The sequence below is a fragment of the Notolepis coatsorum genome, assembly GCF_963971535.1.
Source record: "Notolepis coatsorum genome assembly, chromosome: 6".
In the NCBI taxonomy this organism is placed as follows: Eukaryota; Metazoa; Chordata; class Actinopteri; order Aulopiformes; family Paralepididae; genus Notolepis; species Notolepis coatsorum.
In genome coordinates this window covers 176059837-176076705 of record NC_140170.1, presented here as the reverse complement: position 1 = coordinate 176076705, position 16869 = coordinate 176059837, and the positions used below count along the sequence as shown (strand labels likewise).

At 41.5% G+C, this 16869-nt stretch overlaps 1 protein-coding gene across 3 annotated transcripts in view; it reads left to right on the top strand.

Annotated features, from left to right (window-relative positions):
* pxk (PX domain containing serine/threonine kinase) overlaps nucleotides 1-16869 on the top strand; it is a 71481-nt gene that overhangs the window by 22020 nt on the left and 32592 nt on the right. For all 3 annotated transcript variants that reach the window (XM_084316337.1, XM_084316338.1, XM_084316336.1), the window contains exons 2-7: nucleotides 82-132; nucleotides 2461-2508; nucleotides 3646-3832; nucleotides 9371-9448; nucleotides 10201-10274; nucleotides 14984-15058. In XM_084316337.1, the coding sequence (XP_084172463.1) occupies nucleotides 82-132; nucleotides 2461-2508; nucleotides 3646-3832; nucleotides 9371-9448; nucleotides 10201-10274; nucleotides 14984-15058 (513 nt within the window). The remainder of the gene's footprint in view (nucleotides 1-81; nucleotides 133-2460; nucleotides 2509-3645; nucleotides 3833-9370; nucleotides 9449-10200; nucleotides 10275-14983; nucleotides 15059-16869) is intronic.

Below are 16869 nucleotides of genomic sequence, written 5' to 3'. Positions count from 1 at the left end.
TCTCCTCTCCTCTCCTCTCCTCTCCTCTCCTCTCCTCTCCTCTCCTCTCCTCTCCTCTCCTCTCTTCTCTTCCTCTTACAGGAGTACATCATCCGTGTTCAGAGAGGCATGTCGTCAGAAAACAGTTGCCAGGTAAATAATAAACCAATAAGAACCTTTTTTTACTCATGAGAACACACGGTTTCCCTGCTTCTCTTCTGTTACACTTTGTGACCTGCTATTGTAGGCTACCTTACTTTTCACCTCTATCTGCGTTTCTCTTGGCCTTCTTTATAGGCTTTTCTGACCAGCCGTTCTCTTCTGCCCCGTCGTCAGATGGATATATGCCAGGTGCCCAGACCCTCTGGGGGTTAGGTTTTAACTAGGGATGGGACTTTATCGCATTAATTGCGATTAATTAACTACAGAAAGAATTAAACGTTGCCTTGTATGCATTTAATTGCATTATGATTTTTCTTTATTGTGTAAGAATGTTACCTTTCAAAGGAGACCAGAGACTCATGCATGTGCTATAAGTATAAAGTATAATAAATCGCAAATTTAGAAATTGAGATCAATCAAGATTATTTTTTTTATTATTGTCATCTGTTCTGGAATGTACTTGAAAGTACTGCGTTTTACTTTTACCTCTACCTCGATAGTGCTTGCGTTTACAAAAGGTCCTTTGCGCTATATATATATATATATATATTAGAGCTGGGCATAGATTACTTTTTTTTATCTAGATTAATCTACCTGCAATCCTGGAATTAATCTAGATTAATCTAGATTAAAATGGCTCAAAAAAAATAAGTCTGCCGAAGGCATTCAAAATATGTGTGTTCTACCCAAATAATGACCAGAAGTAAGTCCTTACTTTTTCTTTCCTCCTTATGTTTCTCAGGCCAGGTGGCCCATTACACCATGAGCCCATCTCCCGTTTCCAAAATGCATTACAGACTGTTTGAAAAAGCTGTTTTGCTATGATAATTGGTAATGAAATATCAAAATAATGTTCAATAAGATGTACTTGTGTTTAATAAATTGTTTTATTCAGAAGTTAACACAAATAAATAATATTACCAGTACAGAACAGTACAGTATCTAGCACACTCTCAGGAGCAAAACAGAAAGAAGCAAACTTTCAAACTTGAACTATGTGACGTGGCTAGCCCCTTCCGTGACTGCGATGTGCAAGCCAGGGGCTGGCTTTTTAATATGCATATGCAGATGTTTCAATGCTGCCGGGCCATTACGTGAGCTAACATGCTAACTCGCTAAGCTAACATGGTAAACAAAGGTCCCGAGTCGGCGACGGACTTCTCTTGCATTGCGCAGATTCAGACGTCCTCATCGCCGAATTGTGTTATATCCTGAGGACTTCTTACACCTGTATAACAATGATTACCGGACCACTACTTTAGTTATTATTATTCAGACTACAGCTCATGTACATACGTGCAATCACTTCCGGGTAACACAGCACTACGGCAAGTATTTAAGGACAATACATCACACTCCCAGACACAACTTTGAGAATTAGATTAATGGCGTCAATTATATTATCGCGCGATACTAGTCTTGCGTTAACGCAGCACGTTAACGGCCCAGCATTATATATATATATATATAATTCCTAAAATTGCTGCACTTTGTTTAAAATTGCATTGATCTGTTGGTCTGTGTAGTAGCTAATACAGGATTTTGCTGCTTAAACGTATGTATAATGTATATTCATTGATTCACTCGTATACCAAAATCCATTTGAATTGAAACATTTAGCTTTTTGCATCAAATATTGATATGTGATTAAAATGTGATTAATTTCGATTAATTAACTATAAAGACTTGAATTAATTAGATAAAATGTTAGGTTTACTTTTAACCCATCCTGAGGACCCCGAGCCCTCTGAGGGTTAGGTTTTAACCCATCCTGCCAGGGTCTTCTTCCCCAGTGTTTTAGTCTCATCTCCTTTTCTGGTCCTGTCAGGGCCGCCAACATTGGTTAGAGCTACACTCTCGCTTCGCCTATTAGTCCAATAGGTGAAAAATGCGGAATCCGCATGACATAATGATAGTAATGAAGTATAACTCTAGTTATATGAATGCGGGCAATGTATCTTTCTTTTCTTCACTGTTGTCCTGGGTTTCTGAAAGGAACTATGGAAGGGAGAATGTACGCTACAGCCCCTGCTTATACACTAACTGGGAGGGGGGGGGGGGGGCGTAGCCCTGGCATGCTCACGTGCACAGCGCAGTCCAATAGGCGAAGCAAGATGCTTTGCCTGCATTCATATACCTAAGGTTATACTTCATAACTTAATTATTGATTTACTTTGTGTACAAAAATGTAATCTGTAAAAAGTAATGATTACTTAATCACAGATTACTTTTTAGATTACTTTTGATTGGTCATGTATCTAATAATTACATAGTCATGTAATGTAAAAAAAAAATTGATTGAGTTTGTTGATATTTCAGGTGATTCGGAGGTACAGTGACTTTGACATGCTGAACAACAGCCTGCTGGTGAGTCCAACCCTTTTCACTCCCTTTACAGCTCACTGTTTTCTTACATCTCACTGTTTTCTTACAGCTCACTGTTTTCTTACAGCTCACTGTATTCTTACATCTCACTGTTTTCTTACAGCTCACTGTATTCTTACATCTCACTGTTTTCTTACAGCTCACTGTATTCATACATCTCACTCAATCAATCAATCAATCAATCAATCAAATGTATATAGCACGTTTAAACATGACGCTTGTCAACCAAAGTGCTTCACATAGCTAAGCTAAGTAAAAAGAAAAGTATAAAATAAACTGAAAAATTTAATAAAATCAACGGATAGACAAAGGAAAAACAGAACAACACGTCAACAAGTACGGCAAGAGTCAGAGTGAGTCAGGGAAGGCCAGGCAATATAGGTGGGTTTTGAGTTTTGATTTAAAAGACTCGATGGAGGGGGCAGATTTAAACTCCATTATAGCTCACTGTTTTCTTACTGTTTTCTTACAGCTCACTGTTTTCTCACTGTTTTCTTACAGCTCACTGTTTTCTTACACAGTGCAAACAATATAATTAACTGAATATAAAAATACGAGAAAAAGACACAGGTGCAGATGATGGTCTGTATGCCCTATCGCTCATAATATACATTACATAAATATAGGGAAACAATTTAAAAGAGCAGTGGTTCCCAAACTGTGGGGGTCCTGGGCAAACTGGGGGGGGGGGGGGGGGGGGGGGGGGGGAAACTGTACATAGGAGGGGGGGGGGGGGGGGGGGGGGGGGGGGGGTTGGGTGACACATGTGTTCAGTTTGGATAAATTAATGGGCCTTTAACTCTTGTTAATATCCTGTTCTGATTCTAATGACTGGTCTTCACAGGGTCTTGATGTTGTAACAGAATACCCAGAAGGCATTGTGCCTGTGTTGACAGGAAGTGGCTACTGAAGCTGCTGAGGTTTCACCAGCTAATTTCCTGTGTGTGACACAGTCACTGACCTCAACAGTTCCTCCTGTCAACTCTTTCTCTCTCCCTCTCCCTCTCCCCTCTCCCTCTCCCTCTCCTCTCCCTCTCCCTCTCCCTCTCCCTCTCCCTCTCCCTCTCTCTCTCTCTCTCCCTCTCTCTCCCTCCTGTTAAACTCTCTATGTCTCTGCAGATCTCTGGCATCAGCCTGCCTCTTCCTCCTAAAAAGCTGATTGGTAATATGGACAGAGAGTTTATCGCTGAGCGACAGAGAGGACTACAGGCCTACCTGGACTCCATTACCCAACACCACCTACTCTCCAGCTCCGAACTGGTCAAGAAGTTCCTGGACCCCAACAACTATTCAGCCAACTACACAGGTCAGTAGACCTCGTGGTTCTGATTCACTGAAGCCCCTTTCAGACATGCGCTGGGCTCTTGGCCATAACTGCACATTAATCAGTCTGCGAATGCAATCATTCAAATAAACCTCTGCTGGAGTTTACCCTCTCAACACCCAAGTCCCACGTCTCAGTAATGACACACTGAGCCCATGTCCGAACACAAGCAGATCATTGTTCGCAGTATTCAGACAGCGAGTGAGTGAGTGAGTGTATTGATTAATATAGACCAACCATGCTCCGTACACAACCATGTTGTGTAATATAGACTAACCATGTTCCATAGACAACCATGTTGTGTAATATAGACTAATTTGCATACAGGCCAAACAGGTCCACTGATGATGCGGTCTCCCAGGTACTACACAGCACCCTCTCTCACCTAGACTGCCAGAAGGGGCGCTATGTGAGACTTTTGTTCATTGACTACAGCTCAGCGTTCAACACCATACTCCCCACCAGACTGGTGGACAAGCTGATCAATCTGGGTCTGAGCTCCGCTCTGAGCGCCTGGATCCTGGACTTTCTGAGTGAAAGGCCTCAGGCGGTCAGGGTGGGGGGGTCAGACCTCCAACACCATCACCCTGAGTATTGGGTCCCCCCAGGGCTGTGTTCTGAGCCCCCTGCTGTACTCACTCTACACACATGACTGTGTGGCCATGTTCAGCTCCAACTCCATAGTGAAGTTTGCGGACGACACAGTGGTGGTGGGGCTGATCTCTGACAACGACGAGAAGGCCTACCGGGAGGAGGTTGATGCACTGGCACGCTGGTGTCAGGACAACAGCCTGCTCCTGAACATTGGTAAAACCAAGGAGCTGATCGTGGATTTGAGGAGAAGACAGCAGGGGACACACACACCACTGAGGATAAACGGGGCTACCGTGGACAGGGTGAGCAGCTTTAAGTACCTGGGGGTCCACATCTCAGAAGACCTGACATGGACAACACACATAGACTCAGTCGTAAAGAAGGCGAAGCAGCGCCTCTACCACCTGAGCTAGGGCTGGGCGATATGGCCAAAAACGTTATCGCAATAAAATTATAAAATTATTTTCATATAACTCGATATCGATAATTATCGTCGATATAATGTCTGTCAAGTTTAATTAACTTCTTATGCCCGGCGGCGATGGACGGGCTATTAATAGCATAGATATATATAATAGACTTGTTTTGCTGCTGCAAATGTTGATGTCGTCATCAGTCCGCGCACGTTAGCAGTTAGCCGACAAGCGGAGTATCTCATGACAATGTACTAAATATTACCCTAAAATACTCTCTTCCGCCCCAATATATTGAAACGACGTCCACTGTATACCCCACACTACTATAAACGTGGCCTCAGAATTCACGCCACACACATACTCGGCACGTAAATATATAAAATAGCGCTGTGCAAGCTAGTTATCCTAGCCAGCCTTGTTGACTACTAGAGTCCTACCTCTCTACCCAGAGGTGCACCGCGGTCTCCCTCACTGTCGGCCATCTCCTTCACTGATTGGTTGTTAGTGCGTGTGCTCATATCCAAGCTTGGAAAATCGATATATCGAAACTTTGCGACCACGTTTCATGTTTATTTCGAGGAAATAATTTATCGCGATAGTTATCGTTATCGTTTTTATCGCCCAGCCCTAACCTGAGCCAGTTAAGGAAGTTCAGAGTATCGCGGAAGATACTCCAGTCCTTCTACTCCGGAGCTGTAGAGAGCATCTTGACTGGAAACATCACTGCCTGGTATGGAAACAGCAAGGCACAGGACAAGAAGGCCCTACAGAGAGTGGTGCGCTCAGCTGAGCGTACTACGGGTATTGCACTACCACCCCTGCAGGTTCTATACAACAAGAGGTGCAAATCCAGAGCCTGCAGAATAATGAAAGACCCTCACCGCCCCAACAACAGCCTGTTCATGCTGCTGTGGTCAGGCAAACGCCTGCGAACACCAGCAACTAGGACAGAGAGACTTCGGCTCAGCCTCTTCCCCCAGGCCATCAGAGCCTTGAACACTGAACTCTCCACACATGAGCACACACACACTGTAACGCTCACACACTAACAGTCACTTTAGCATGAACACACACACACACATGCTGCACACGATCACACTCAACGGTCACTTTACACAATGAAAAGGTCACTTTAAAAACAAGAACGGGAGTGGTTCTTGTATAGTAAATAGACGGATATAGCAAGATAGCATAAGGACACATAGTATAACTGTAGATTGTATAGTATAGCATTGTATAGTAGTGTACATAAGACCCAGTGCCTCATCCGTAGCTAACATTGTATTGCACTATCGCAGGACCTTAGCATGTCTTTTACCATGCTTTTGTAAACTTTATGTACATTATATCTGTTATGTCTTATTCTTATTACTTGTATTATTGCACAAATGTCTTATTCTTATTCCTATTCTTATTACTTGTATTATTGCACAATCGCTGCGGGCATGACCTCCCGCATTTCACTGTATGCTTGTATGCCGTGACAAATAAAACTCTTGACTTGACTTGACTTAACCATGTTCCTTGTGTAATATAGACTAACCATGTTCCGTACACAACCATGTTTATTAATATAGATTATTACATGGCGTTTTCACATTCGCCGAAATGCTTGCTTGTGATTGGTCAATAGCGCGCGTCAGAGGTCCGATATTACCCGATAACGGACCTCTGTGGAACAATAATGACCGCTGTGCGCAGCTGTTCGCAATCAAGCCCACTGACATCAGTTCAATCAGACACTGCCGGCTGCTGGGGAAGCTGCCAGCGATGACAGGGCGGAGCAACGAGCGGAGCCAGAACCAGTGTTGCGAGTCGATGTAAAATGAATTAGGTATATTGTTAGTAAGTTAGCCATGTAATAAGTGGGATAATGTATAGCTATACTCGATCATTGTCGCAAAATAGTTGACCTTCACTGACGTTTAAAACACCTCGCCGAGGCGGCTCGGTATTTTAAACTCTGTGTCGGTCAATTATTTTGCAACAATGACCTCGTAGCTATACATTATCCCTTACCTAACCATGTTCCATACACAACCATGTTGTGTAATATAGACTAACCATGTTGTGTACAGCCAGTCTGTCCTGGTGTTGGAGGCAGCACGGTGGGTTGCTAGTGAGGCTTAGACTGCATCAATAACATGTATTCATTCTTAAATTGGGTGAAGGTCTCCTTTTAAAGCTTGAAGATCAGAACTAATCCATACATTCCAGCTTGACCTCCTTCTTGGTCTCTTCTCAGGACAAACAAGCACCTGAGCTCAACATGGAATTCAGTGGAATTCAAGTGTTTCTGAATCTCAGAATTCCTCCTTTGATGGCTTCCTTTTCCTGTATGCTTCTCATTCTACATTCACAGCACGTTAAACTACATTCACAGCACGTTAAACTACATTCACAGCACGTTAAAGCACATTAAACTACATTCACAGACAGAACATTAAACTACATTCACAGACAGAACATTAAACTACATTCACACTACAGACAGAACTTTAAACTACATTCACAGCATGTTAAACTACATTCACAGCACGTTAAACTACTTTCACAGCACATTCAACTACATTCACAGACAGAACATTAAACTACATTCACAGATGGAACGTTAAACTACATTCACAGACAGAACATTAAACTACATTCACAGCACGTTAAACTACATTCACACACAGAACGTTAAACTACATCCACAGCACATTAAACTACATTCACAGCATGTTAAACTACATTCACAAACAACATTAAACTACATCCACAGACATTAAACTACATTCACAGACAGAACATTAAACTACATTCACAGCACGTTAAACTACATTCACAGCACGTTAAAGCACATTAAACTACATTCACAGACGGAACATAAAACTACATTCACAGACAGAACATTAAACACATTCACACTACAGACAGAACTTTAAACTACATTCACAGCATGTTAAACTACATTCACAGCACGTTAAACTACATTCACAGCACATTAAACTACATTCACAGAACATTAAACTACATTCACAGCACGTTAAACTACATTCACAGAACATTAAATTACATTCACAGACAGAACGTTAAACTACATGCACAGCACATTAAACTACATTCACAGCACGTTAAACTACATTCACAGAACATTAAACTACATTCACAGCACGTTAAACTACATTCACAGAACATTAAACTACATTCACAGACAGAACGTTAAACTACATGCACAGCACATTAAACTATATTCACAGCACGTTAAACTACATTCACAGAACATTAAACTACATTCACAGCACGTTAAACTACATTCACAGAACATTAAACTACATTCACAGACAGAACGTTAAACTACATGCACAGCACATTAAACTACATTCACAGCACGTTAAACTAATAGAGGACTCAACACGTCTAATAGGGTTCTGATGCAGGCGTGTTGAGTCCTCTAATTGACTTTGCCTCTCTTTTCTTCTAACAGGACCAACACAATACAGCAGTCAACACAATACAGCTATTACTATTATTATTATTAATTTATTTTGAAAAGATGGATCTCGGGACCTCTCCTCTGATGGCTGAGAGGATGAGATGATGATCACCTTGTGACTCAAGTTGTAGTGCGAACACACACACACACACACACACACACACACACACACACACACACACACACACACACACACACACACACACACACACACACACACACACACACACACACACACACACACACACACACACACATAGACTTCCACCTTTTAAAGACAAAGACCCATTTCAAGTAGGTACCAAACCGTACCAAGGATTAAAAACCAAATACTAAGGCTGTCAGTTTTGATAGAACACACTCCCTCTCTCCCTTCACTCAGCAGGAAGTGATAGAACCCACTCCCTCTCTCCCTTCACTCAGGACAGAAGTGATAGAACCCACTCCCTCTCTCCCTTCACTCAGGACAGAAGTGATAGAACCCACTCCCTCTCTCCCTTCACTCAGGAGGAAGTGATAGAACCCACTCCCTCTCTCCCTTCACTCAGGACAGAAGTGATAGAACCCACTCCCTCTCTCCCTTCACTCAGGACAGAAGTGATAGAACCCACTCCCTCTCTCCCTTCACTCAGGACAGAAGTGATAGAACCCACTCCCTCTCTCCCTTCACTCAGGACAGAAGTGATAGAACCCACTCCCTCTCTCCCTTCTCTCAGCAGGAAGTGATAGAACCCACTCCCTCTCTCCCTTCTCTCAGCAGGAAGTGATGGAACCCACTCCCTCTCTCCCTTCTCTCAGCAGGAAGTGATAGAACCCACTCCCTCTCCCTTCTCTCAGCAGGAAGTGATAGAACCCACTCCCTCTCTCCCTTCTCTCAGCAGGAAGTGATGGAACCCACTCCCTCTCTCCCTTCTCTCAGCAGGAAGTGATAGAACCCACTCCCTCTCTCCCTTCACGAATGACGTTTATCCAGTTTAAAGAAGAAACCGCAGGGCTCTTTCTCTAACCTACTCTTTGTCTTCTTGTCTCCAGAGATCGCCCTCCAACAGGTGTCCATGTTCTTCAGATCAGACCCCAAGTGGGAGGTTGTGGAACCCCTGAAAGACATTGGTAAGTTTAGTGGAATGACCCTTAAATAAATACATTGGTAAGTTTAGTGGACTGACCCTTAAATAAATACATTGGTACGTTTAGTGGACTGACCCTTAAATAAATACATTGGTACGCTTAGTGGACTGACCCTTAAATAAATACATTGGTACGTTTAGTGGACTGACCCTTAAATAAATACATTGGTACGCTTAGTGGACTGACCCTTAAATAAATACATTGGTACGTTTAGTGGAATGACCCTTAAATAAATACATTGCTAAGTTTAGAGGAATCATCTTTAAATAAATACATTAGTAAGTTTAGAGGAATCATCTTTTAAATAAAGTCATTGGTAATTTAGAGGAATAAACCTTAAACAAATACTTTGGTAAGTTTTGTGAAATAACCCTTGCATACATACATTGGTAAATTTAGAGGAATACCCCTTAAATAAACAATTTGTAAGTGTAGTGGAATAACCCTTATATAAATACATTGGTAAGTTTAGTGAATTGTCATTCAAATGAAGACATAAGGATTTGGCGGAATTACCCTTAGTAGTAAATTAAATACATCTTAATTAAAGACTTAAAGAAAATCTGATGCTCGCTCTTAAGCAAACATGGTTAACTTTCTCTGACATATTGTTTTAAATTCAAGTTATTTTGAAATAGACTGCATATAAAGCTCAGGTTAAACTGGAATGTGGAGGTACTGTCTGGAACATCTGCTCCTGGAGTTTCTAATGAGTTAATGTCTCTTGTTGCCAGGTTGGAGGATCAGAAAGAAGTATTTTTTAATCAAAAACAGAGATCTGCCCAAAGAGAGGCAGGTGCTGAGCTGGGTGAGTAGAGGCTTGATCTGAGACCTAATATATTTCTGTTTGCTTTCACTTGATAACAAAGTGTAGGTAAACATTCTTCAAATGTATCCTGTTTCATCAAATGTATAAAATACACATCACTAAATCACATTGCATGTGTGCACGACGAAGTATAATAGTGATGATCTATCGTTGATTTCAGGAAGATCCGATAATCAGGCGAAAAATTACAACGTGTTTATTGAATTACACAAAAACGCTGTTTTCGTGTCTTTTCCCTGGAATTGCTCAGAAGCGGCCGGACTATGTTCATATTCAAAATGGTATAAAACGGAAATGTATGGATGAAATTTCAGTTTTTTGCACGTTTTGCTGTCATCTCCAAAGTCGGACAAGATGATTGATATCAGCCTAGCTTAGCACAAGGACTGGAAGCAGTATGGAGCAGCTAACCTAGCTTAGCACAAGGACTGGAAGCAGTATGGAGCAGCTAACCTAGCTTAGCACAAGGACTGGAAGCAGTATGGAGCAGCTAACCTAGCTTAGTACAAGGACTGGAAGCAGTATGGAGCAGCTAGCCTAGCTTAGTACAAGGACTGGAAGCAGTATGGAGCAGCTAACCTAGCTTAGTACAAGGACTGGAAGCAGTATGGAGCAGCTAACCTAGCTTAGTACAAGGACTGGAAGCAGTAGGGAGCAGCTAACCTAGCTTAGTACAAGGACTGGAAGCAGTATGGAGCAGCTAACCTAGCTTAGTACAAGGACTGGAAGCAGTAGGGACCAGCTAGCCTAGCTTAGTACAAGGACTGGAAGCAGTAGGGACCAGCTAGCCTAGCTTAGTACAAGGACTGGAAGCAGTAGGGACCAGCTAGCCTAGCTTAGTACAAGGACTGGAAGCAGTATGGAGCAGCTAACCTAGCTTAGTACAAGGACTGGAAGTGGTAGGGAGCAGTTAGCCTAGCTTAGCACAAGGACTGGAAGCGGTAGGGAGCAGCTAGCCAAGCTTAGCACAAGGACTGGAAGCGGTAGGGAGCAGCTAGCCAAGCTTAGCACAAGGACTGGAAGCGGTAGGGAGCAGCTAACCTAGCTTAGTACAAGGACTGGAAGCAGTATGGAGCAGCTAGCCAAACTTAGCACAAGGACTGGAAGCAGTATGGAGCAGCTAACCTAGCTTAGTACAAGGACTGGAAGCAGTATGGAGCAGCTAGCCAAACTTAGCACAAGGACTGGAAGCAGTATGGAGCAGCTAGCCAAGCTTAGCACAAGGACTGGAAGCGGTAGGGAGCAGCTAGCCTAGCGGTCAAAAGTGAAAAAAAATGCAACTCCAAAACTGACACACAGAGATGAAATTTATATCAATCTTGTATTTCCAAAAGTTTGGAGTGTTAATGCGTTGATTTTGAAAACCTTAAAGGAACACCACAAAAACATATAATAATATCCCCAGATTACAATCTGTCTTCAGGTTGAGCATTTTAGAGTTATTGGAATGTGTGATGTAATCATGATGTTACATATTCCTAGAATTAGAAGAAGAGGACGGGTCAGTGTCGTCATAGAAAATGGCTTCCTGTTACCACTGAGAGACGAATCACATAATAAGTAGCGTTGTCTCCCAGTTAGAATAACCTTCATGAGAACCTTCTCTTCTTATTATTCTAGATATACTCCAGGAAATATTCAAAACAAAATGATATATATACAGAGAGCTCGGCTGTATCGCTTGGTTTAAATTGACTGTGTATGCTAGCTTGGTTTAAATTGACTGTGTATGCTAGCTTGGTTTAAATTGACTGTGTATGCTAGCTTGGTTTAAATTTACTATGTATGCTAGCTTGGTTTAAATTTACTATGTATGCTAGCTTGCTTTAAATTGACTGTATGCTAGCTTGCTTTGTTGCTGGGTTCAACAAATCATGTTAAACCCAGATTCGGCTCAAACAAGGGACTAAACACGTTTCGCAATTATGCCACATCAATGTGGAACGCCCTACCCAAAGCTGTAAAGGAATGTGAATCCCTACCCACATTCAAAACCGCTCTTAAAGAGCACCTACGGGAGGCTGCAATTCGAAACTGGCCACCATAAATGTCCAAACCCCCCACCCCCTCCTAATAGACAGTCTCCTCCCCACCGTATGTATATATTCTCTCCCCACCGTATGTATATTTCTCTCCCACCCACCCACCCCCTCCTAATGTACAGTCTCCTCCCCATCATATGTATTCTCTGTTAGGATCTATGGGTAACAGTACTGTATATTTGCATATCGTATATGTCACAAATGTAACAGTATTATATACCTGTATGTCCCTATGCCATAAATGTCATGATGTCATGTATGTTGTGTATGTCATAAATGTCACTATGAATTGAAAATGGGGGACCCTGATGTAAACAAGACAAACGTCTTTCTCTGGTCTGCATCCCCTTAACAATTGTGTGTATTGAGCCGTACTGTATTGTACCCATTCTGCAATCTGTTAAATAAAGTTTTCATTCATTCATGCTTTAAATTGACTATGTATGCTAGCTTGGATTAAATTGACTGTGTATGCTAGCTTGCTTTAAATTGACTGTATGCTAGCTTGCTTTAAATTGACTATGTATGCTAGCTTGCTTTAAATGTACGGTGTATGCTATATTTGTTTACATTTACTATGTATGCTGGCTTGGTTTAAATTGACTATGTAGGCCTATGCTAGCTTGGTTTAAATTGACTGTGTATACTGTCATAACTGAAACTCGTTTTTGAGATGAGATGGAGCAGTCAGGATCTTTCTATGATGACAGAATCACTACTTGTGTAGTCTATCTATCTATCTATCTATCTATCTATCTATCTATCTATCTATCTATCTATCTATCTATCTATCTATCTATCTATCTATCTATCTATCTATGTGGAGCTAGTATGAGGTAATATCCCTTTAAAACTAGATGGAGCAGTCAGTTTTAAATATCCTAACCCAACCCCCTCCAATGTACAGTCATTTACCTAGTATGGTCTTGTCAATAGTCCAATGTACAATTTTGTTTGTTTGTACAGAGTCCCCCCCCCCCCCCCCTCAATGTACAGTTTTGCTTGTTTATACAATGTGCCCCCCCCCCCCCCCCCACCCACCTCCAATGTAAATTACCCAGTATGGTTGTCAATATCCCAGTGTACCCAACCCCCCCCACCCAACCTCCTCCAATGTACAGTTTCTACGTCAAATGTATATACTCCCTTTTCTTGACTCCTTCTGTATCACAAACAGTACTGTATTTGCAAATCTGGTATGTCATAAATGTATAGATGTAGCAGTACTGACTATCTGTATGTCATGTATGTCATATATGTCCTGATGAATTGAAAATGGGGGACCCTGGTGTAAACAAGACGAAAGTCTTTCTCTGGTCTGCATCCCCTTAACAATTGTGTGTATTGAGCTGTACTGTATTGTACCCATTCTGCAATCTGTTAATAAAGTTTTCAATCAATCAATCAAGATTGGCTGCTGATTCCCACGAGAAATTGCCCGGTGACTTAACTATGTGACACTACAGCAGATTCTACATCAGCTGCTGTGTGTTATTTTACTAATGTGCTTGTAAGGGTTAAATGTGCAAGTGTGCAAGTACGTGTCTGTCTGTCTCATTTATTATTTTCTCTTTTTTTGTTAACTTTCTTGTTACCACTTCATCCAATTGGACAGCACCTTGCTTCCTTTTTTTTTATCTTACTTGTTTTTTTTCCTGTTGTTACTATATATTTTTATCTACCCTTTCTTTTATATAGCTTATCTCTCCTTGTACAGTGTCCTTGAGTCTGAGAAAGGCGCTTCTCTCTTCAAATTACATTTATTATTATTATTATTATTATTATTATTATTATTATTATTATTATTATTATTATTATTATTATTATTATTATTATTATTGTTTTAATTTATATATAATACATATATTAACTCATTCTGCGCCATCGCTTAATCCACGAGATGGCGCTAGTACGCCACCGCTGTAAGTCAATGGGGGGACTGGGAGATTTGCGAGTCCTTAAAATATATCTTAAATTATAGCTATGGGTCTAATACACCCGTCGATTATCAGTGAGTTGCTTGCAGTCAACATGTACAAAACGGATAGTTTTTTTATCTGTACATTTCCGCTTTATAGCCTTTTGAATACAAGTATAGTTTGGGTGCTTCTGAGTAATTCCAGAGAAAGACGCGATAATAGCGTTTTAGTGGAATACACTAAACACGTACTTTTTCTCCTGATTATCTAATCTTCCTGAAATCAATGCTAGATCATCATTATTATCCTTCCTCGAGCATGCAATGTGGTTTAGACTGCTTGTGGAGGTCCGTACCACATTACCGACCGTTTCACAATGACAGGGCACGGCTCGGATCGTCCCAGAAAAGAAACTACACCATTCCCAGTGGAGTGCAATACCTGCTGGAAGGCGTAGGTGGCGGTATTTGCCCTTTTACGACCTCAGACCCATTCCCAACGATAACATCAGGCTGGATGGATGAAAATGAATGGATATCGCTAATAAAAGAAATAACGATTAAAACCCGACTATACTCGTGATTGGCGCTCAAGCGATGGCGAGTTAACCCGACTATCATCGTGACTGGCGCTGAATGAGTTAACATTAGTGTGTGTCTGTATATATTGTAACATTATAATAACTTTATTTGTAACTTTATAACTTTATTATGCATGTGTCTCCTAGGTGGACCTGGGACCTGATAAGTTCCTGTCAGACAAAGATCTACAGTCTACCATGAAACTACTGACCACACTGTCTGTACGTACACACACACACACACACACACACACACACACACACGCGCACACACACACACACACACACACACACACACACACACACACACACACACACACACACACACACACACACACACACACACACACACACACACACACACACACACACACACCACCCCATGGCCTTAGATCATATGACCCAGTTGGGCTTCTTTCCGGAGATGCAGTGAAGTGATCAGAACTCCTATGTGTTTACTTATGGTGACTGGAGTGGGAACGTACAGGCTGATCTGGTCTCCTTTGTGCTTCCTGTACCCGACGTGTCTCTCACTTCCAGGGCAGATTAAAAGAATACATTCCTAGTCTGTTGGGTGATACAGAACACTCTCTACCTTCTGAATGAATGGAGAGGAAAGGGAGACAATGGGCCCCCACCTGGCTGTATCCACCCATCAGAGCAGCTGATGAAAGTTTGAGAGGAAGAGAGAGAGAGAGAGAGGAACAGGACCAGGTCAAATCCTAGTACACAGCCAGGCGGTGCCGGTTAATGTGCCAAATTGTTGGCCAATCCCACGTCGTCGTTGGTTGGTCGGTCACCTGATCCAACGGCCCAATAATGTGACTTCATCGCTCAGCGACAGACACTCTGCACAGCTGCTATAGCTGTGAGTGAGTGGGTGGGTGACATTGCTGGTCATAGAGGCAGGCGTGTCGTCCAAACACTAGGATACATTACAGCTGATCATGACATCATAGAGGCGCTTCACTAAACACTAGGATACATTACGGCTGATCATGACATCATAGAGGCGCTTCACTAAACACTAGGATACATTACAGCTGATCATGACATCATAGAGGCGCTTCACTAAACACTAGGATACATTACAGCTGATCATGACATCATAGAGGCGCTTCACTAAACACTAGGATACATTACAGCTGATCATGACATCATAGAGGCGCTTCACTAAACACTAGGATACATTACGGCTGATCATGACATCATAGAGGCGCTTCACTAAACACTAGGATACATTACAGCTGATCATGACATCATAGAGGCGCTTCACTAAACACTAGGATACATTACAGCTGATCATGACATCATAGAGGCGCTTCACTAAACACTAGGATACATTACAGCTGATCATGACATCATAGAGGCGCTTCACTAAACACTAGGATACATTACAGCTGATCATGACATCATAGAGGCGCTTCACTAAACACTAGGATACATTACAGCTGATCATGACATCATAGAGGCGCTTCACTAAACACTAGGATACATTACGGCTGATCATGACATCATAGAGGCGCTTCACTAAACACTAGGATACATTACAGCTGATCATGACATCAGGGACTCTTCTGCACACACTCACACACACACACGCACACTATCTATATTGTGTTTTACTTTTTACTATATAATCCTTACATCTCTATTTATACTGTGTACTATATAATCCTTACATCTATCTATTTATGCTGCGTTTCCTACTATATAATCCTTACATCTATATTTATGCTGCGTTTCCTACTATATAATCCTTACATCTATCTATTTATACTATGTTCTCTACTATATAATTATAATACTTAGATAGAATCGAATAGAAATACTTTAATTATCCCGAGGGAAATTTGACCATACAAATCTCTCACATTAAACATTTAGACGGAACAAAGTCACGAATAAGAATAACAAACAAATTGCCTAAGACATTATCTATTTATACTGTGTTCTACTATAGAATCCTTACATCTATCTATTTATACTGTGTTTTCTACTATATAATCCTTACATCTATCTATTTATACTGT